Raw genomic sequence first — 21,814 nt, 5'->3', positions numbered from 1 at the left:
CAACTGAGCCCCCCAGGCTCCCCTCTTCGTCCACTTTTAATTGTACACCACGCATTACCATTTTAAGTACTGATTATATGAAAACGTAGTTGTAGTTTAAATGTGGAAGACAAGTTAGGAACTCAATTTTAAAAAAAAAAAAATGCCATCCCACATAGTTGCCCAAGCTGCATAAAGCAGTAGGGTCTCCTCATCCCACGGTAGAACAAAATCCGTTTACCTAAACGCGAATACGCACAACCGGGCAGTCTGCAAATATTCCTGGGAAATAACGGTGCTGAGCAGGACGAACACCGCGTCCCTGCCCTCCAAGTGTGACCGCATTCTCAAGCAGTAGAACACCCCCACGGGGAGAGGATTGGAACAGCTTTTTCAGACTATAAATCTCCTTGGAGACGGAGTACACGTTCCCTAATTGAAGATCACTTTTCATAATGAGAGCAGTTATTTATGGACACGTGCTTCTCGCGAACAGCATGGAGGCTCAGGGGAAAAAGGTTGAGAACTTCTAGCACCTAAGGTGATTGTGCTTAAAAATTCTTCCTATCCACCCATCCATCCGTCCTTCCCCTCGGCAGCATGATAGACAAACCGGCGAGTTCCCGAAGAAGGAAACAGCGGTGTCTGGAACGTGTGAGAAGACGACCCAGTTCCCGTCCTGACATCTAATGAACACGCGAGGTGGCGTCCCCGTCGGCTGTGCGGCTGTTGATTCGACGGTTCTGTGCGCTCCGTGCTCGCCACGAGGAGCGTGGTCCCCCTCCGTCACCACTGTGTTGACACTGGCAGAGGGCAGACCCTTGTTTAAGAGGAGGGAACGCGCCGCCAGGCGGCTGGAGCCTCCCGCTCCCCGAGCACCCTCATCGGGCCTGGCCAGGGTCTCGTCCACCACCCCCCGAAGCCAAGAGGACCTAAGTTGCTCCAGAGCCTATGGCTGAAGAGAAGAGCGGGAACAGGAGTCCGTCCACAAGGCTTCCGGACACTCGGCCCCGTGGCCTCTGACCTTCCCACGCCTCTTTGATTTTCTGCCTTTTCTCTTTCTCCCTGTCTCGCTTATCCCTTCGCTTCTGTTTGGTAACCATTCAGAATGGCACGGAGGTGTTTCCCACGTAGATGACGCGCTGAGCGCACAGAGTTTAGTGTTTCCCTGCTCTGCGCATTCCGGGAAGGTCCCCCGCGGCTGGTGCGGTGAGAGGCCGAGGCCCCTCCACTCAGGGCCCCTCCTCACACACAGCCCATGCTGCAGCTGGTCCCTGAGAACTTCCCGTGGCGGGTGTCGGTAGCGGCTGATCGGTGATTCCCGTTCTCTCTCTCCCCCTCCCTCCCCACGTCCCACATCCCGCCCCGTGCAGCTGAACTCCTTCGAGCAGCTCTGCATCAACTACACCAACGAGAAGCTGCAGCAGCTCTTTAACCACACGATGTTCGTGCTGGAGCAGGAAGAGTACCAGCGGGAGGGCATCGAGTGGAGCTTCATCGACTTTGGCCTTGACCTGCAGCCCTGCATCGACCTCATCGAGAGACCCGTAAGGGCGCGCTCCGGCAGCGCGGCGGTCGTTCCCACAGCGTCGTCCCCGAGGGCACCTAGCCCACCTAAGGGGTCTTTTCTTAAGTAGGCTCCACGCCCAGTGTGGAGCTCGAATTTGCGACCCTGACATCAAGAGTCGCGTGCTCCACCGGCTGAGCTGCCCGGGCGCCCTCAGCCTAATTAGCTTTAAGATAATTTTCTCACATAAACGTCGTAGAAAAGAGATGCTTTGATGAAATACCTGTTTGAAAAGTAAGTAAGCAGCCAGGGAAGGCCCTTCCTCCGCCCTCTCGTGTGTGAGCCTGCCGCTTGCAGACCCCCCTCCACCGTGCCCTCACCCCCTGCCCGGGCCACACAGGGCCGCCCAGGTCATCCGGGAGCAAGTCACAGCATTTAGACCCCTTGTTCCCATAACTAAAGCTCATCCTTGTGAGCACAAGGATGTTCTTATTTGGGCAGGGTTTTTCCTGATTTGACTCTTCCAGGGGTTTGGGGGTAGATGTACTTTTAATAGCAGTCCTAGCACGTAGCAGAGGTCCTTTTCTTCTGGTTTAGTGTTCCCGCAGAAATACACAAGACCATGCGTAACTCGTGCGCTTATGGTCTCCAACAGATGTCCGTGACTCGGCCGTGTGTTCTGTGTTTTCCCTGGCAGTCCAAAAGCTGTCTCCCAGACTTCCGGCTCTTTAGAAACCCCCGACCTAAAGGAGCAGTGATAACACAGAACTTGACATTGAGGGATGAAGTAGCAGAAGTAAAAAGGAGCCATAATCGTGGATATTCATAGTCGTGCTGTCACTGAGCCATTTAGAAAAGGTTAAATTACATTGGGGATCCTGTTTCAGAATTTAGCAGTGTTTTCACTGAAAGGGATTGAAACGTAAGAACTAGAGTACAAAGATGGATGTGTCCTCATTAGTATTAATGCGGAACCTCAGAGTCGTCCAGTGAGTGGGGTACGTTCAGTCACCTACGGCTCTGAACCTTTGCTTCTGGAAGATTACCTGATCCTGCTTGCCTTCGATTCCAGTGTTCCTTTAGCTGCTCCAAACCCTCCGAGAGCCGCAAACTAGTGAGCCCTTGGTCGGGGCCCATTACAGGGTTCTCCCAGCTTCTACCTGCTGGCACTTTGTCCGGCCACCTTCCTCTGACCATGTGGTTACATGTTTCCCGTATGCTTTAATCTCTGTCACTTTTTAAGCAGTATTTGTACAGAGCCAGCTTTCCCGATAAACGTAGGAAAGCTGCTCCTGGATATGGATTCCCAAGGCTGATCACGTAGGCTCGCCCTAGACTTGCCGCATTCAGTCTCATGTCACTGACGTGTACTTGCGGTGTGGTGTGGCAGTGTGGGATGACCCAGCAGCGGCGACCTAGGCCAGCACGTTTGGAGTGTCTCATGTCCCTTTCCTGGGCCCTCCGCCTTCCTCCAGAAGGGAAGTCCGTGCACCGACTCTGGGCACTTTTTCTTGATTGAGACCTTCTCACGTGCCCTGAAATCCACCGTTTTGTGGGATACGGCTCAGTGGGTTTCGATGCTCACAGCATCGTACATCATCTCCACTGCCTGACTCCAACGCTGTCATCGTCCCAGAGACCCCAGGCCTCCCACAGTCCACTATCTGCCTTTGTTTCTGGGCCTTTCTTCAGTGAACCAGTTGAGTGAAATAAAGTAGCGACTCTTGCGTTGGTCAAATACATAAAGTAACTGATAAATTATTTGTCCCCCTTTGATATTTTCCGCTTAATGCTTACTAGTCTTGCCGTTTGACCGGGTGCTAACTGATACGTTTTATTTAACCGTCCCTTAAAGAGGAACTTAAATCAGTTAGGATGTGAGATGTCAGAAGCATTCCATCCAGTTGAGGTTCACTTTCGTTCTGTTTCTCTTCAGTTTTTTGTTTGTTTGTTTTTTTTTGAGACGGAGAGAATCCCTCCGCTACCTTCTGTCCTAGCAGTTTGGTTTCCATAGCTTCAGAAAAGTCTTCCTCATCCTGGAAACTAACCTGCCAAGTGCAGAGGGGCATCCTGGTGTTGAAAGTGAGTGACGGTGAACTTGTCCGTTCTCATTATCAGGCCAACCCCCCCGGCGTGCTGGCCCTTCTGGACGAAGAGTGCTGGTTCCCGAAGGCCACGGATAAGACCTTTGTCGAAAAACTAGTTCAAGAGCAAGGCTCCCACTCCAAGTTTCAGAAACCCCGGCAACTGAAAGACAAAGCAGACTTCTGCATCATCCACTACGCGGGGAAGGTACGGGCTGTGTAACGGTTAACGATAGCTTGAGATTTCGCTGCATCTGATGGCGCTGGTGACAAACGTGCGGGTAGACGTTCGCAGACCCTAAACACCGTGTGCGTCACCACTGCGTGGCCCTCGAGACAACCCACCTTTCAGATTGTCCCCGAGAACGTTCTGGGTTAAGGCTGAAAGCGTTTCTTGTTTTGTGTGTGTGTCCGCGTTTCCCCCCTCGTGTGGCCCGCCACGGCCAGGTGGACTACAAGGCAGACGAGTGGCTGATGAAGAACATGGACCCGCTGAACGACAACGTGGCCACCCTCCTGCATCAGTCGTCGGACAGATTCGTGGCAGAGCTTTGGAAGGACGGTAAGAACACGCTTCCGCCTGGAGTTCAGCTTGTCCCGAAACTTTTCCAGGGAAGGCTCCTATATGGTCCTTTTACATTAGATCCGTGTACGTATATTTTACTTTAAAACTTGCTTTCCCTAGAGCAGGGCTGCCGCTACATCGGAATTTACCCTGGGAAACAGAACGTCTGCCTTCCTGGTCAGATGCTGTGGGAAGTGTGGAACATTCTAGGCACAGGGCCGGAAAGAACTGCACACGTGCCTCAGGCCACCCAGGGCCCAGTGTGGTTCCTATCCAGGGGTACTGGGGACGCAAAACCAGAAAGGCCCTGTACACTCGCTCTGGGTCGCATACAGGTCCGTGAGCTGCGCCCCCCCCCCCCGCCCCAACACACACGCAGTAGCTGGTGAACAGTTCAAATGCCCTGCATAGAGAGTAGTTGTTTTTATTTCCGTCAGCCCTCCGAGATCTTGTATTTACATGAGCCTCGGGTGTCTCGTCATAGACTAGAAGGTGCTACGAGTACCAGGGAAACGAAACGTCCGCGTGTCCGTGCGCAGGGGGGGGCCGGTGCTTTCCAGAGCTTTGCTCTCGCTGCTGCCTACATCCTGATTGTACCCCACGTCTTCACTCGGCCCCAGGCCCCGCGGGCCCTTCACCCTGGATCTGGCCCGAGGCCAGCCTCCTCAGGAGCCTGGCTCACCCCCACCTTCTCTGGAGTATCTCCAGACCTTGTCATCCAGCCCCCTCCTCGGAGATAGAAAGAAACCCAGGAAGCAAAAAAGAAGGGGCGAGGGGTATTGAGGCAGAAGGAACAGGAGAACGTGAGGAGGGAAGGATAGGAGCTCCGGTCCGGAGCGATCACGTCCGGCAGCTGCAGTGAGCGTGAGGGCCCCGCCGGCGTGGGCTGCTGCTCGGCACACGTGGGTCCCGGGAGAGATCGTGCGCCCGAGACCGGGCGAAAGGAGGGGCTTGGGGGGAGGTTAGATGGTCTTGGTGCCTGTGGGGGAGAGTCTTGCACCAGATGCTGAGTGCTCCCGGTTAGCGCAGTGGCCTGGGCGGTCGAGGCCGCACCGAACAGACGAGGGGTTCCCGGGCCTGTCGCGAGGAGATGGTAGCACAGGACACGAGACTCCAGAGCCGGAGTGGACGGACCCCCTCCGAGCTCTGGTTGTCACGAGGCCCGCGAAGGCCCGCACTCGCAGGGGGTGATGTGCGAGGGACGCATCCCAGAGAGACGAGAGGAGTCGGGCCACCCGTCCCCTCGGCGGAGACTGACCCGGGCACCACGGCTGGGGGAGCGGAGCCACTGTGCCCTCCTGGCGCCCCCGTAAGAGCTCTGAGCACAGGAAACAGAGACAGATGCACCCAGACCACAGCTGTGACGGATGCCACGCGAATGGTAGGGAAGGAGCCTCTGGGCACGTTCGGTACAGGGAAGGGGTCCCTTTGGCATGTGCTGAGGCAGATTGTCACGGAGGAGTTGTCCTCGTCCTTGGAAGGGAACAGCGTGTTGAGTCACAAAAGCTGACACGAAGGGAGGCTCATGGCTGCAACCGGGCCACAGAGAAGCCTGACCTCCAGTCTCAGGAGGACTTGACTCCATTGGGGAAGTGGCTTCCATAGGTTTGTGAGCCAGGGGTGACAGCGTGGGGGTGAAAGCACGGAGGTGAAGAGGCAAATTGGCAGTGGTCTGTGGGTTGGGATGAAGGGCCCTGGGGGCAGGGAGCTGAGTGTGAGGAGAAGAGCACAGAGGAAACCAGCATTTCTACCATTGAAGCCTCAAGAACTGATTTTCTCCATTTTGAATGAAGAGAGAAGGTGTTTAGGGAATAATGACCGTATAACAAAAGAAATTAGGTCCTGGGCGAACGTACTGGTCCTGATGTTGCAAACCACTTTTGACTCTTTATTTACTTCTTTACTGTAAACAATTTTAAAATTTATTTTAACATCTATTTATTTTTGGGAGAGAGAGAGGGAGACACAGAATCTGAAGCAGCTCCAGGCTCTGAGCCGTCAGCACAGAGCCCAGCGTGGGGCTCGAACCCACGAACTGCGAGAGCATGACCCGAGTTGAGTTGGATGCTTAACCAACTGAGCCACCCAGGCGCCCCCTTGACTCTCTTATTTTTTTAAATTTCTTCTTTTCGTTATTATTTTTTGAGACACTGAGAATGAGTGGGGAAGGGCGGAGAGAGAATATCCCAAGCAGGCTCCACTGTCAGTGCAGAGCCCAGTGCAGAGCTCGATCCCACAACCCTAGGATCGTGACCTGAGCCAAAGCCCAGAGTTGAATGCTCAACATACTGAACCACCCAGGCGCCCCATTATTTAATTTCTTAACCAGAAATGATATCGTGGGAAACACCTGGCCCATTCATACAGGACTCCCTCCCACCACATGCTTACCGTGGTCGTCCGTGAGGTCCGTGTGGAGACGATGAGGGACATGTCCCTGCCTCCAGAGCTTGTGACCTCATGGGAGAGTCAGGATACGCACAGATGCGGTAACAGGATGCGCGAGCCTCTGTCTTGGCTCCAGCTTCCTCCCTGGGCTTCCTCCATCCATCTTTCTCCTTTAGCTCTGCGCCTCGCCGTCCCCAGGTGGGGGAGCGTCGGGCAGTTGTGGGTCAGCGGTGTTAGGAGGGTAAGATCTGGCAGGGCCTGGACCGCAGGCGTCCACGCGTGTTCCGTAGCCCAGGTGGTGTGTCCGACAGGTAGGACCGTGTCTGGAGGGTCCTTACCTGCCTCTGTGTTCTCTGTCCATGGAGAAGTTAGGGTATTTAATTCCAGAAACGCCAGCAGCCTCGCAGACTCTTCTGGCCCCGGCCCGAACCCCGTCCATCTGCACTCGGTCCGTGGCTCGGAACCCCCGGGAAGGTCAGGTGTGCCCCAAGCTTGATCTGGCCATGCTAGCATCTGCTCTGGAATAATCCCACGTGTTTGGTGTCCTGATGATGCTGCTGTTAGCATAAGTCGTGTTGTCCATCGGCTTAGATGGACGGCGATGTACTTTAATCTGAGCGACGGGATCGCAGAAGTCTCTCGCTGTCGGTGGTGAAGGGGAGCCGATCTTCCGGGTGAAGGTCAGGCAGGACGGCGGAACCGTGTTTGTCCGGTTCCGAGGTTTGCGTGTTTCGTACAAAAAGTCAGCACCAGGCACAGCGTTTGACGGGGGTTCTAGGGCAGAAAATTCACCAGTGCTCACTGTGGGTGTAGGGATCTCGGGAGAGGGGAGCTTTTCTGTAGGAAAAGAAAATAGCCCTGGAAAAAAACAAGTCCTTGTTTTTTCTCTTTTCGTAGCCACGTTAATGCAAAAGCAGACAATGAGCAGCCGACCATGAAAGCAAGATGTATGAGTCGAGCTTGCCTGTGAAGGCACAGTCCCTAGGGTATAGAATATTTTGGTTAAAATAGGCTTTTAGGCTTTTATGGAGTTCACTCAAGGCCAAACCAGGAGCAGTGTAAGATTTCTGACGGCAGCCCTGCCCTAGAGATTCCTAGCGCCCTCCTTTTTGCTAAAAGATGTTTCGGGATTTCTGTACCAGCTGCACGCGACTTCTTGCCACTCCTTGGGGCTTGTATCCAGAAATTTAAAAAGCTAATGATTGCATTTTCATGTAAATGTGCCTCCTGGGGTATTTTCCGTGAGTAATGGGTATGATCCAGAAGTATCACCTTATGATTTGAAGTTCTTTTAACGTTTTGCTACAACAGAACTTGAATTTTGTTTTCCTTAGTAACTATTGCTAATTTGTATTTGAAGCCAATATGTTTCCAAAATCTGCATTGGAAGTCAAATTACGCGGCGGTGTGCATCTTTGACTGTAAAAGCCGCTTAACGTGTACACTTAGCAGAGTGCTCGAACTTCCGCAGTCTCGTCCCGATTTGCTAATTGCAAGATAATTTTATGAACAATTCCAGTACTGCCTTATTTCTTTTAAATTTCATCCCGCGTTTACATAATCCCGTAATGCTGATACGATCTGATGCTGACCCTCGGGCGTGGGGACGTTTGGAAGATTACTTAGTAGAGAACTTTGTCCAGAAGTGCAAATTCTCTGGGCAGTAATGTCACAGGGGCCGTGTTGTAGCCCGATTTCAAAGTTGACTTGTGATGTCAAATGTCTCTCACACTAACTGAAGTATTTGTGTATCTGCTCTTCTGTTCTGTTTTTGCTGTTTCTCTGCTTTAGAGATTCAGAATATTCAGAGAGCTTCTTTCTATGACAGTGTTTCTGGTCTTCATGAGCCACCAGGTGAATGTATAAAGCCTGTAGGTCTTCTCAACAGAAGGGTTTTAAGTCCACAGGAAGAACTCTCGGGGGTGGGGGGGGCCTGGTGGGGGGGGGCGGGGAGGGCAGGGTAGACGTGGGCGTGGGGCTGGTTTCTGGGTTTCTGTTTCTGTTTTGCTCATAGACCTGCATGAACCTTTCATTTCATGCTCATTTTTATTATACTTCAAGGCAGCTGTTTGAGTGCACAAACGATACAATTGCTACCGCATACACATTGCTTCTGACTTTACGCATAGCACTTCCAGCCCTGCACAGTAAAAGGTACGTCCCTACCTTTTCCAGTAGTGCCGTTTTGATACACAGTCCTCCAGGGGAATGCTGGGAGCCAGCAGTGTCTCCCCGGTCTCTGAGCCACCTCTGCACCTGGGATTCCAGAAAGGGATTGTTTCTCTTCCTAAGCCACGAACTTCCGGAGAACAGATAATTACACCTTCCTCCCACGTGCTGGTCTCAGCATTATACCTTCTGTTTGGAATTTATGTACATGTATAGTTGCCTGGCTTTTCCGTTGGAACTGGAGACCGTGGAACCATCCACGAGGCCCGACGGCGCAACTGAGACCAAGATGGAGTGCGGTGTTGGGTCGAATTTGCACCTGGAACCCAAAATTGAGCTCCAGACAGCTGAGCCTTGTGGTCTGAACCCTCGGCCCTGGTTTCAAATACAGCCTAGCCACGGCTGGAGGCCCTCCAAAAGCCCTGCCCGGAAGGAGTATCCCCAGCCTGGTGATCACACGGTGAAATTGTCAAGTAGTGAAATCCCAAGATAGGTTCATCTCGCACAGTTTCCGTTAGTGATTCTTGAAGCGTGTTAATGCTGAGACCTGCATGCATGTCGAAAGTTTTTTAAAACTCAGTTCAAGGAGCATGCCCATCTTTACCCAGGTCACGATCCGCACCATCAGCTCTGGGTCGCATCCGGTGAAGGAAGTGTGTGGGGAGCGCTGGGTGCCGGGGTGGGGGCCGGACTGTACCCGAGCCGGAATGCGCCCTCCACGGGAGAGTCCAGAGGAAGACACTGTCTGATGCAGTCCCCCTTGGCCTCGGGGAGTCCTGCCCGAGTCCAGGACATGGGGCGAGGGAGACAGAAGTGGGAGGTAGATTTGAGCTAACGGGCTGAAAGGTTAGTGCTTGATCTTTCGGACTTTGCCCCAGCATCGAGGGCCCTCTTGAAATTCCTCCCCACCAACTCTTCTGGATTCTTGATCGCTTTAGAGAGTTCCAGACTGAGCTCTTTGAGAGCAGGGACCGTGCTGGTCCGCACACGGTCAGTAAGTTGTGGGGTGAGCGACTGAAAGGGGACGGGGCGGGTCTCCCCTCGCTGGCAGCACAGATGATCTTCTTGTAGGACCCTGATCTTCATGATGTGCGGACCAGGTGCGTTTCCGTGCCAGCAGCGCCCCGTACAGAGCCACCCCTAGGTGACCTCACACTGGCAGGGAGCGAGCTCGTTCACCTCCCCGTGGTTGGGTTAGTCGGCAGAACCAAGGGTCAGGGTTCTCCATCTCTCCCTGTCCTTACAGGGCCTTCCGTCCGTGCACCGTGGCTAACTCTGGTCTCGGCAGCCGTGCGTGGTGTTTCTGCAGCAAAATGTCTTTCTCCCCGATAAGTGTTACGGGTTCCAACCCCAAGGAGGTTTTGAGTGAAAACGTGGGGCTTTAGTGTTTCCAGTGACTTCTCAGAAGAACGGATGCAGCAGTTTCTAGGCTTCCAGGTGTCTCTGGCGTGCTGACACACAGCGCGTACCCTCATGGTGAGAGAACACAGAGCTAGGGAGGACGTGCGCATCCAAGGGCCCCGGAGTGTTAGGGAAGCAGCACGGAGAATCCATGCAGGTTCTGGGGTTCAAGGGGAGAGGCTGGGGTAGAGAAGGGCTTCCAGAAGCATCAGAGGAGGAGCAGAGTTCCCAGAGGCTGAATAGAGAGTCTGCTGTAATCCAGAGGACAGTTTTCTTCCAAATCTGCTTTGACAGTCTTGACCTTGTGAGATACACCAGCAGCGAGCCAGCTACGGGGGACTGTAACCTCAAGTTCTAGGCAGCGTGTCTGGACTCCCAGGGGGCGGACGGCGGGCTGTGTGTCTGCCGAAGGGCAGTGCGTGCCCCCCTCCCCCGCCCCGGCCGTGACCCCGGCTCTGTGCCTTCCGTGTCCTTCTGACCACCACGAGCACCAGGTGGCCACTGACAGCTCTGGAAGGCTGGGCTCCACCAGAGAAAGCGTGAGAAGTGCAAGGAGCAAGTTCTAACTGTTGCTAGAGGACCCTCCCTCTACGCGCCCCCTCCCCTCCCCAGTCCTGTCTTCATAGAAGCCGCGCTTGAACTCGGTGGCCACCGTTGGCTTGGACAGATTCACCCAGGGGAGGCTGGCCAGTGCTGCGGGAGGGCTTCGGGTCCGTCACAGGCCCATGGGGGTCTCCCTCCATCTTCTCAGAGCCACCGAAATCTTCCTTCCTTGTTGTCGTAACTGAGGGGGAAACTTTTCCCTTAGCCAGGCCTCCAACCGAGATGACGATGTTCTGGCTTCAGAAACGCTGAATGGGTTTTGCTTTGGTCCCGGAAGTTCCATGTGGATGCGAGCATCGTGTCTGGTAGATGGTAGTTGTTTAATCTCCTTGTAACTTTTATCCACCAGTCATAATTTCTGTGTTTAGTGCTGTTTTAGGACCTGTGGGTCGGGGCTGACGCAGTGCGTATGCGGAGTTAAATCGTGGAGGGAGGTGTTTTGTTGTGCAGAATAGTCTTGTCCTATTTTGTTTTGTTTTTATCTTGAGTCTTTTTTTTTTTTTTTAAGTTTATTTATTTGGAGAGAAAGAGAAAGTGCAAGCAGGGGAGGGGCAGGGAGAGAGGGAAAGAGAATTCCTAGCAGGCTCCAAACTGTCAGCACAGAGCCCAATGCGGGGCTCAAACCCACCAACCATGAGATCCTGACCTGAGGGCGCCCCTTGTCTTGAGTCCTCACAAGAGCTGGGAGCTCCAGGAGAAGCCGCTTGTGACCCTTGGCTCTACCAGGGTTATCGCGAGTGTCACGCGTGAGGGTCTGTGAGCCTGCATCTGGCCGCACCCATGTTGCTGCCGCTGTAATTACGAAACCCGGAAGATCAGTGTATGTCTAGGTCCTCGGCAGTTACCTAACGCACGTCCCCTTTCTTCACCGAGCACCAGGGCCCAGCCGAGGGCAGGCGGACCGTGCGCCCAGCGAGCCCGTCAAGGTGAGAGGGGAGCAGGTGTGCGGGAGAGGCTGTAGACAGGAGGGGGTCCCCATCTGCCCAGACCACTCCAGGCCCTGCCGGGGCAGTGAGCCGCAGTCCCCTGGAGGAGGAAGACCCAAGGATCGCATGCTCCCTGTCCACCTGTGGACTTCCTGGAATTTTTCTGAAAATTTCCAGACGCTCTAGAACAATGAACAGATTGGTTCCACCACCCAGTAGCGGAACCAGCACTAATGTGTTGTTACCACGTGATGGAGGTACGTGGAGACACCTTTCGATGTTAAAGATTGTTTCTGGGAATTCACGGCTGTTGAATATTTGTTTCCGAGTCTGCTCTTAACTGTCGGCAACGTTTTAGTGCGCGTTAGAGTAGGATTGTCTTGATTTGTTCCGATGAGTGTTGGGACCGTGCCGCATGCCTAATACGGGGCTGGGTCTCCGACACCTTTCGTAGGTACACTGGATACAGTTCTCATTCATCGTCTGGCTACCGATGTGAACGTGAAAACAAGTTCCTCCCCCCGTTTTGGTTCCTGCAAGTGCGTTTCCAAAGAACTGACTCAAATACAGAAGTTAAATTTAGTAGCACCCGTATTTTGCCCCACGCAGATGCGAGGGATGTGAGAATCTCTTAGACCTCTCGTGTCCTGAGATCATCCCCTGGAAGAGCGGGTCAAGCATTCTGGCACCAAATGGTACAGTTGTTACTTTTCAAAAAAAACTGCCGATGGCAGTTTTAAGAGATCGATGATTATAAATTCCATTTTTGTGCTTTCAGATTCTAAGTGTGCCCTCACGGACGGTGGGGCTGCAGGCCCCCCCTGACTTCTCACCGTCCACATACGTTTGTATGGACGAACAAATTAAACATTAGGGTAAAATAGTTCAAGATCCTTTCAGGATCGTGGGCGACCAGATACTGTGAGACGCCCACCAGCGAGCGGCCCCACGCTCTGCCGACACCGCGGACCGAGGCCGGTGGCAGGGATCAGCAGCCATAACGGGCCTCGTCTCAAGTTGCTGAGAAGCTCATGTGTGCATTTTCTGCCTTTCTCTGGCGCCTGCCTTTACCGTTTTAGACGAGAACATAATCTTTTTTTTTTTTTTTTTTAATTTTTTTTTTAACGTTTATTTATTTTTTTTGAGACAGAGACAGAGCATGAACGGGGGAGGGTCAGAGAGAGAGGGAGACACAGAATGTGAAACAGGCTCCAGGCTCTGAGCAGTCAGCACAGAGCCCGACGCGGGGCTCGAACCCACAGACCGCGAGATCGTGACCTGAGCCAAAGTCGGACGCCCAACCGACTGAGCCACCCAGGCGCCCCCAACATAGTCTTTTTAAATAGAGGTCTTTCTAGGCCTTGATTTGGAAGTGAAACCCTGTGTTACTAGTGTGGCCCTGACCATTGAATGAAGTTCCCCAAGTGTCTCTTGTCCCCTCGAGATCATTTTGCTCACTTAAAACCTGACTCTCAGTTTAAGTTTTTGAATTAAAAGACAGGTGAACTGAAAGTCCAAAGCATCAACGTTTTAAAAATTCTGAACGTTTAGCTTTGGGTTACCTTTACTAATACCAAATTTGAAAACTCAGGTTCATGAAAATGATGTTGTTTGTTTTTAGTTTAAAAAGCAGCCCCCACCCAGAACTGCGTGCTTAGACACCAGCATGACATCGTGTTGAACAGCTGCCCTTACAGGTCAGAGAATTGGCGGGACCCGTGCGGCCGAATCCCCGCAAAGTATTGCTCACACTTGGCTCGCCGCCTCTTTCGTTGTGGGCGTGACCCGTCCTTGCGGGTAACTGTCTCACTCACTGAGGGGGTGTTTGCTACCTAGTTTATTACACAGTTGCCAGGCACCGTTTTCAGGCCAACACGGGTCGGAGCGATGGGGGGCGGGGGGTGGGGAGCAGAGGAAATCGTCTGAGCTGGTGGTCACAGGGTCCAGAGACACCAGGCAGTGGCTCTGAGGGTCCTGCACGTGTGCCAGATGCTGGGGAGATGTGCCCAGGGGCGCTCTGCACTCTGGGAAGAGACCCAGAATAGAGGTAACATTGTCCCAGGATCTGGCCTAGACGATCTGAAGCCTAGAGGAGGGGCTGGCCCACCGAGTGTGGAGGCAGGGTGGACACCGGGACCTAAGAAGAGGTAGTCAGGTGAAGAAGTGAGGACTTATTTTTTTAACGTTTTATTTGCTTCTGAGAGAGAGCCAGAGTACGAGCAGGTGGGACAGAGAGAGGGGAACAGGGGATCTGAAGCAGGCCCCAGGTTCCGAGCTGACAGCACAGAGCCCGATATGAGGCTTGTGAGGCTTGAACTCACAAGATCATGACCTGAGCCCAAGTCGGACGCTTAACCGAATGAGCCACCCAGACGCCCCAGGAGTGAGGATTTTAAACGCCAAGAGGTGTTTGCCAGGATGGCTGGAAGAGGGCCGGCTTTCCGGGCGGACAGGAAAGGGCAGGGACCTGAGGGCCTTGTGTCTTTGACGAGGTGCACCTGTTCTGTAGTTGGAGCTTCAGCGGGAGGGAGGGCCAGAGGCCCCTTCATTGGCGCTGGAACGTTCTCCAGGCACCTCCTGCTTCTCTGAGGTCGGTCACGTCTACAGGGGAGGCAGCCGAGACTTGCAGCAGTCAGGGGAGTGGACTCCGTCCGGGTCACACAGCTCGCAAGTGGTAGGAGTTTCCGACTCGGGCCTGAGTTCTGCGTCACCGGCTATACTCCTGGGCTGAGGGATCTGGACCACGGCCTACAAGCTGCAGGAGAAATGGAACAGTCTGAAGTATAGGAACAAGGAACTTGTCGAGTAGGGTCTTTCAGAAACACCCATTAACCCCCACCCCGGGACCACGGGCCAGTGTGGGAGGAACACTGGGGGTGGGGGGTGGGTGGCAGAGGGAGGCCGCAACCGGCAGGAGGTTACTGCAGAATCCAGGTGAGGGCGCCCTGGGTGCCCAAACCGAGCCACGGAGCGGGGGGCCACGCGGAAGACGTGTCCACATTTGGCTTGACCGGTTTTGGTGAGCGGCTGGTGTGAGGACAGTCGAGGTGACTCCTGGTCTCTGGCCTCGGTAGCTGGCGGTCCCTTCTGCACGGGAGGCACAGGAGGAGGGATGGGGGTAGATGGAGCGCGTGGCCAAGAACCTGCTCCACTGTGGGATTTTGATTCCTCCCACTTCTGGCTTCTTCTCATCTTCCTGTCTGGTTCTTCCTGTCTCCCCATCTTGGCCCCAGGCCCTCGTCCTGGGCATTCGCCCTGGGGTGGCCCATCCGGTCCCGTAACCGCTCCCATGTCCCTCTGTCTGGCACAGACCGCCATGGCCGGGTGTCCGCTGGCGTCTCGTCTCGGGTGCCCCAGGGTTACGGAGTTCGGAGCCTGTGCCCCCACTCACAAAAACCCCTTCTCCCCATCCTCCGGGGGCACCATCAGCCCCTCGGCTGCTCAAGCCAAAGTCCCAGGACTTGTTCTTCCGGTCTCTCTGCCATACTTTCCACATCGGCTTGATGGTTAGAGCAAGTCAGTTCTGCCACCAGAACGTCTCGAGTTTCCCTTCTCGCTCCCTCCCCTCTGTAATCGCTGGTTCAGCTGCCATCATCCTGCTCGGGACCTGGACGGGCACCGCGTCACCTCTGGTGACCCCTCCCCAGCCCCTTCTGTGTGTGGCCACCGGCAGGGGGCGCCCCAAATCTCTCTGCCCGTAACGCTTCCTTGGCACGAGCTTCTTTCACACCTGCTGCCCCTGGGCCCTCACACATGCTGTTCCCACTGCCTGGAACCGTCTGCTCTCCACTGGCTCATTCTTACCCTCCGGGCACGAAATAGAACTGCTTCTGAGAGATCTCTAACCACCCGTCTCCCTTATAGCACCTTGCTCTTTCTTTTCAATGCTTTTCTCACTGGTGGTAACTGTAAACGTACTTAACCTTTGCTTCATCTAGTCGCTAACCTATGCGTCAAGCCTGCGACAGGCCAGACTTCTGCTAGGTATGAGGGATGCGGTGTTAACGAGAGCGTGTGGGAGGCAGAGGCACCTCTGTGACTTTCGAGCGGAGAGGAGTGACACCTGTTTGGTGACTGGTGCCGGGTAGTCAGGTAAAGCTAGTTCAAGTCGCAAGGGAGGTCACCCAGGACGAGAGCGTGCCTTGAGAAAAGCAGGTGGAGCAGTGTGTGCCTCTGTTTGTAGACCGCCTTGTTCTGAAAGGGTGTCCGAGGTGAGTGGAGTTTGGGCCCCAGTGGGTGCCGTGGCACTCAGGACGAGAAAAGAAGTCGGCGGGACCGGAGTAGCCGTAGAGGTAGGTGGAGGCCCGGAGGAGGCGGTGTGCAGAGAAGCCGGGGTGGAGAGGGCCGTCAGAGGCCGCCGTGATGGCCCCCGGCAGATGGACCAAGGTCAAGGGCAGGTAGACGCTGCTGGCGGTTGGCCCGTTGTTGCCCGAGCAGCGTCGGGCAGGGGAGGCGGGTGGGCCGGAAGCCAGCCCGCTGCCCAGGGAGCGGGCGGTTGGTGGAGAGCACGACGTGAGGTGTGGCCGGCGTGAACTACTCTAGAAAGAAGCGTGGCTCTGAGGAGACAGGTGGGTGGACACGACGGGGTCAGAGGAAGTTCACGGTTCCGTGGCGCGTGCCGGGCTGGGGCTGGGCACCGTTTTCCGCTGGAACAAGTGAGGAGGGACAGGTTGGAGGCACAGGAAAGAGAGGGGGTAGTGGACAGACTTTGGGGCACAGGCGGGCGTGGCTTTGACCCCAGCCTCCGAGTGTGGTGGCTCTGCTTTGAAGACATCGTAGGGCAGTGCGCACGTAGGCTGCAGGTGAATCGGGTTTTGTCCGGCCTTTACCAGCTGCGGTTGAAGGCCTGCATGGTAGGAACCTTACCTCCCGGGTCACGGTGTCCTGGCCGTAAAAGCCTCACTGGACGCGGGGCCTCGAGTGGGGTCTTGCTCACAAAGCCCCCTCCCTGAGCACCAGGTCTGGGGAGCAACCAGCAGGAGCGGAGGGGCCGTCAGGAATGAAAGGGCATTCCTGGGGGGCTCGGTGGGTGTTGTCCATGCTCTTAAGACATTCCAGAAACACGTCTGACTTACTTAACAGTTGCTTTAAACGAGAGCACTTCACGTGCCGAAAGTTCTGGCAGCCGCCAGAGCAAACCTTCTGGAAGTTTCACCATCGCTGCCCTCAGCTGAGGCTCTGCTTCCTGTCCGGCTCCTTCCCGCCCAGCCTTCTCCTCCCTTTTCAAAAGCACGCTCGTGCCTGGAGGACAGAGCTGGAGCTCGCTCGCTCCTGACCCCCCCGGGTTGACGTAACCCGGCCAACCACTTCAGTGATTTTGACTGAGAAGCGGGACTCTGGTCCCCGACCCTGGGCGCCACCGTCACCGATGTGCTCTGAGCCCGGGTACATCTTCTTAAGCCGCTTCCCAGTAGACACGTCACAGCATCGGCTTGTGTATCAATAATGCCAGCAGCGATCTCGCATTTCCCAAGCGATGGCGGGTGTGACAGGCAAGATGTCCCACAGACCGCGCATTCCTGACGCCAGCGCAGCGGGAGGCATCTGCTGGGATGTGGTACGGGGCTGTCCGAGCACTGAGTTCCCTGCCATGGGAGTGTGTGGCTGTTAGTTCCACGGCTTGTGCGGTGTCTAAATACGCTGACTGCCTTACCTCTCCGGCATCTCCTCATCTGTCCCCACAAAGCTTGTGCTGCTGCACTATCACTGTGTCTTTTCTCGCCCCGCGAAAGAGGTCGCCGGGCTCATTTTCCTCTTCTCTTTTCTCTTCACCAGTGGACCGCATTGTGGGTCTGGATCAAGTTACTGGCATGACGGAGACCGCTTTTGGCTCTGCCTACAAAACCAAGAAGGGCATGTTCCGTACCGTGGGGCAGCTCTACAAGGAGTCCCTCACCAAGCTGATGGCGACGCTCCGAAACACCAACCCCAACTTTGTCCGCTGCATCATCCCGAATCACGAGAAGCGGGTGCGTGTTACGCGGAAGACGGGCCGGGGTTCAGAATCGCCCTGGGTCAGGTTACGGAGATGGAAGGGTGAACGTCTCGTTTGCTTGATTAGGCTGGAAAACTGGATCCGCATCTGGTGCTGGACCAGCTTCGCTGCAACGGAGTCCTGGAGGGAATCCGGATCTGTCGCCAGGGCTTCCCCAACCGGATAGTTTTCCAGGAGTTCAGACAGAGGTACGGCAATACCTTTTTCCCAGGACGTATCACGGTGCATCTTGATGTGCTTTGGAACACTGATAGCACAAAAAACATTTCCCGGTCTCTCGTGTAGTTGCAGTTTGATTTTCATACAGGAAAGGGATAATCCATTATTACCTTTATTATTGCCCAAGAACGTTGAGTGCCTTCTCTGTAGCGCTGACATGCCGGCAGGTGCCACGGGTGCTCGGAAGGCTAGTTCCTGGCCGTGCGAGAGAAATATCCGAGGCTGGGGATTGACCTTGCACTTGTACACATAGCTCTGCCCAAGACGTACACATAATTCCTTTTTAACTGGGTTTTTAAAATACATGAGTAAGGAGCGCCTGGGTGGCTCAGTCATTTGAGCGTCTGACATTAACTCAAGCCACGATCTCATGGTTCATGGGTTCAAGCCCTGCATCGGGCTCCGTGCTGACAGCTCAGAGCCTGGAGCCTGCTTCGGAGTCTGTGTCTCCCTCTCTCTCTGCCCCTCCCCTGCTCACGCTCTGCCTCTCTCTCAGAAATAAACATTTAAAAAAATATATAGAATAAAAAAATAAACGACTAACGTATGTTCCTTTTAGGAAAACTTGAAAATACAAGAGAACTAAAAAGGTAAATAAAAATCACCCAGGAGTGACTCTTGAAAACATTTTGGGATATTTCTTTCCATCTTCTCTCGATGACTGTATGTGCATAGGCGTGTTTATGTGTAAACGTATGTGTATTTTTTCCACCAGGTACTCACATGTAGACTTACAGTCTTTTTATCCGGAATACGGAGTAGGGAATAGGATAGATTAGAAAAGGATTACAAACAACAAAAGGCAGGAGATAACAGAAGGGGATGCAGTCGAAACGAATGAAAACGTGAGAAATAGTTAAATTGTGGACTTAGGTCATTGGCTTTTTCCAGGAGAAAACCTGGAAGTCGGAGTTTCGATTATGGCAGCCTTGGCCGTTCCATAACCGACGAGTCTGCAGGTCAAAGAAGGGCGCTTTCTGCTGCCATTGCAGATGGAATCCAGCTGAGAAACTATTCTAACCTTTATGGGTTTGGGGGAGACCTTTCTGTGGCCCCAGCTGTATGATAAACACTGGGTAGAATTTCACTTCTTGTTGACAGAAGAAAGTGCCACGCTGGCATCCAGAATACAAAGCTGATGGAGATAGCCAGGATTCGTCCTTTGATACGAGCAACGTCTTTTTGGTAAAATTCACTTTTATTGAGGTATATAGTCTGCATAAAGTGCACAGATCTTAAAAGCGCAGCCCAGTGAACGTATGTCCCCCCAGACCAGTGCTATGTTGAATGTCACCCTGGTCCTTGCTAAGCAGAGCCCTCTGGGTAGTGCTCTTGCAGCCTCTTCTGTTACATAATAAATGCCTACAAGTCACCCGCAGGGAGCCAGAGTCGTCTTGTGTTTTAGGCCTGAAAACACGTTGGGGGGCGCATGAAAAAAGACTTTTTCAAACACTATGCTTTTACTCTTCTCTGGCACAGCTGCTTAAACCTAGTGTTTGTGCTTGGAGGATTAACCTCGTGTTCAGTTTGCCTCCTGTTTCAAGAAACAGAGGGTAGATGTGCAGAAAATCTCAGATTACTACCCCCTGGTTGTTTCTTTATTGTTACTTTGACACGATTCTTGCCTCTTAGAGAAACGGAACTCAAAGTTTCTTTTTCTTTTTTTTAGTATTTGTTTATCTTGAGAGAGAGAGAGAGAGAGAGAGAGAGAGAAAGAGTGCGAGTGGGGTGGGATGGGTGGGCAGAGAAAGAAGGAGACACAGAATCCGAAGCAGGCTCCAGGCTCTGAGCGGTCAGCACAGAGCCCGACATGGGGGCTTGAACCCACGAACCGCAAGATCATGACCTGAGCGGAAGGTGGAAGCTCAACCGACTGAGCCACCCAGGCGCCCCGGAACTCACAGTTAGTAGGCAGACATGTCCACTGATGTTAACAGGAGATCTTTGGGCTGCTTTTCTTACAGATACGAGATCCTGACTCCAAATGCTATTCCCAAGGGTTTCATGGACGGCAAACAGGCTTGTGAGCGAATGGTAAGCTTCCCTCGACCTCTCTGGTTTGCAGACTGTCGATACGGTGTGTCCCATAACAAGCTGTGAACGGACTCTTCCCTCTTTCAGATCAGGGCTTTAGAATTGGACCCAAACTTGTACAGAATCGGACAGAGCAAGATATTTTTCAGAGCTGGCGTTTTGGCGCACTTAGAGGAAGAAAGAGATTTAAAAATTACCGACATCATCATCTTCTTCCAGGCCGTTTGCAGAGGTTACCTGGCCAGAAAGTAAGTGGATAATCGCGAATCCGACACTCGTGGAGCGTGGGCGGGTGCCGAGCGCTGTTCTGTGCTGTAGGTGCAAGGGCACCTTGGCCGTGAGCAAACGGGCCAAGACAGAAAATAAAGGGCTTGGGGGTCTTGCTTCGGCGTGGGTTTCTCCGAGGCTCTGAGATCCGCAGGATGGGGAAGGTGCCGGCCCTGGGCAGGGGAGCTGGGAGGAGAGCAGCTTTCCAGTAGGAGCAGCACAGAAGCAGTTCTAGAAGGCGTGCCCGGAGCCTGGCGGGTGAGGGAAGCAGGGAAGGAGAAGCAGGAAGGACGCTGAGGGGTGAGCTGAAGACCGTGGGTCTTGAGGGTCACCCGGCTACCGCGACAGGACAGGCTGGGGCCAGAGAGCAATCGGGAGCGCCGTGGTGGGAGACCCTGGAGTGGAAGACGGCCGTCCCCGGCCCGCGGTGGTGACAGAGACAGACCGGTTGCCGGATCCGGATCCGGTTGCTTAGGACCGGAGTGGAGCCGGACGCAGTGATGGTGTTTCCTTCACCTCCTCCCGCAGGAGCCCGGGGCCTCGGAGGGGAGGGTGGGCCTGCTCCGGAGGCTTCGGTCCACAGCCCGACGCTCCCCGTCGGCCTGGCAGGAGGGCAGCTCCGGGCGACGGCAGTGTGCCGCCCGACGCTGTCCTGAGGGATTTCAGCTCGGTGAGGTGGAGGCGGGATCTGTGAGTCTTGGGCCACACGTGACAGAGTCTCGAGTAGAAGAGGCGGCTCGGAAAGTCCAAGAACGCGTGACGTCCTCAACGATTCACACCCAGGCAACGGTGCGCAAGGACAGAAGGCTTGGTTTTTCCGTGCCCTCGCCTGCCGCGTGTCCCCGGTCCGCAAACACCGCTGTCACCGTATCTGCCGCAGCACAAGACGCCTGACAGAACAGGAGTGGACACAGGCGGGTGCCTTCCTCATGGCTGCCAGAAGCCTACAGCTGTCAGGAACGCGGGACGTTAACTATATAAATTGTGCAAGCACGTGCCGCTTCCTCCCTGAACTCTGAACCCTGCAAAATTATCACCAAGATCCATAATCAGAAAGATCTTTTTTTTTTTTAATTTTTTATAATGTTTATTCAGTTTTTGAAAGAGACCGAGCACAAGTTGGGGAGTGGCAGAGAGAGAGAGAGAGAGAGAGAGAGAGGGAGGGAGAGAGAGAGAGAGAGAGACATAGAATCCGAAGCAAGTTCCAGGCTCCAAGCTGTCAGCACAGAGCCCGACACGGGGCTGGAACCCACGAATCGTGAGATCATGACCTGGGCCAAAGTCAGACGCTTAACCAGCTGAGCCACCCAGGCGCCCAAGATCTCCTCTTAAAGACTAACAGCTAACACAAGCGTGTGACCGCTACATAAGGCACTGTACCTGTCATTTGCAGCTCCAAAATCAGGCCTTCGAAAGAGCCAGACTAGAATTCGGAAAGAGGCAGAGCAGTGCGTACAGGTCAGACACACAGACGTGGACAGAAGCCCGTGAGCTGGCAGCCGGAGCACCCTAGAGGCCACTGGCACCGGTGGACAAAGAGGGAGGAAACAGGGCTGCGGCACGTCGGCCTCCTGACACCGGGACACCAGATGACGTACTTCAGAGGCGGGTCCCGGAGCCCCCGGCAGAGAGCGCGGTGCGCCCGGCAGACAGGTTCAGCTGAAGGCAGTGGCGGGT

General features: G+C 54.2%; 1 protein-coding gene across 5 annotated transcripts in view; it reads left to right on the top strand.

The window, feature by feature from the left end:
• Positions 1-21,814, top strand: part of MYH10 (myosin heavy chain 10) — a 130,211-nt gene that overhangs the window by 72,211 nt on the left and 36,186 nt on the right. For all 5 annotated transcript variants that reach the window (XM_042966028.1, XM_042966029.1, XM_042966030.1 and 2 more), the window contains 7 exons: positions 1,353-1,526; positions 3,605-3,778; positions 4,018-4,132; positions 17,398-17,591; positions 17,684-17,805; positions 19,801-19,870; positions 19,958-20,118. In XM_042966028.1, coding sequence (XP_042821962.1) covers positions 1,353-1,526; positions 3,605-3,778; positions 4,018-4,132; positions 17,398-17,591; positions 17,684-17,805; positions 19,801-19,870; positions 19,958-20,118 — 1,010 coding nt within the window. The remainder of the gene's footprint in view (positions 1-1,352; positions 1,527-3,604; positions 3,779-4,017; positions 4,133-17,397; positions 17,592-17,683; positions 17,806-19,800; positions 19,871-19,957; positions 20,119-21,814) is intronic.

This window comes from Panthera tigris, chromosome E1 (genome assembly GCF_018350195.1).
Source record: "Panthera tigris isolate Pti1 chromosome E1, P.tigris_Pti1_mat1.1, whole genome shotgun sequence".
Taxonomy (NCBI): domain Eukaryota; kingdom Metazoa; phylum Chordata; class Mammalia; order Carnivora; family Felidae; genus Panthera; species Panthera tigris.
This window is presented reverse-complemented; position numbering and strand designations above follow the sequence as displayed.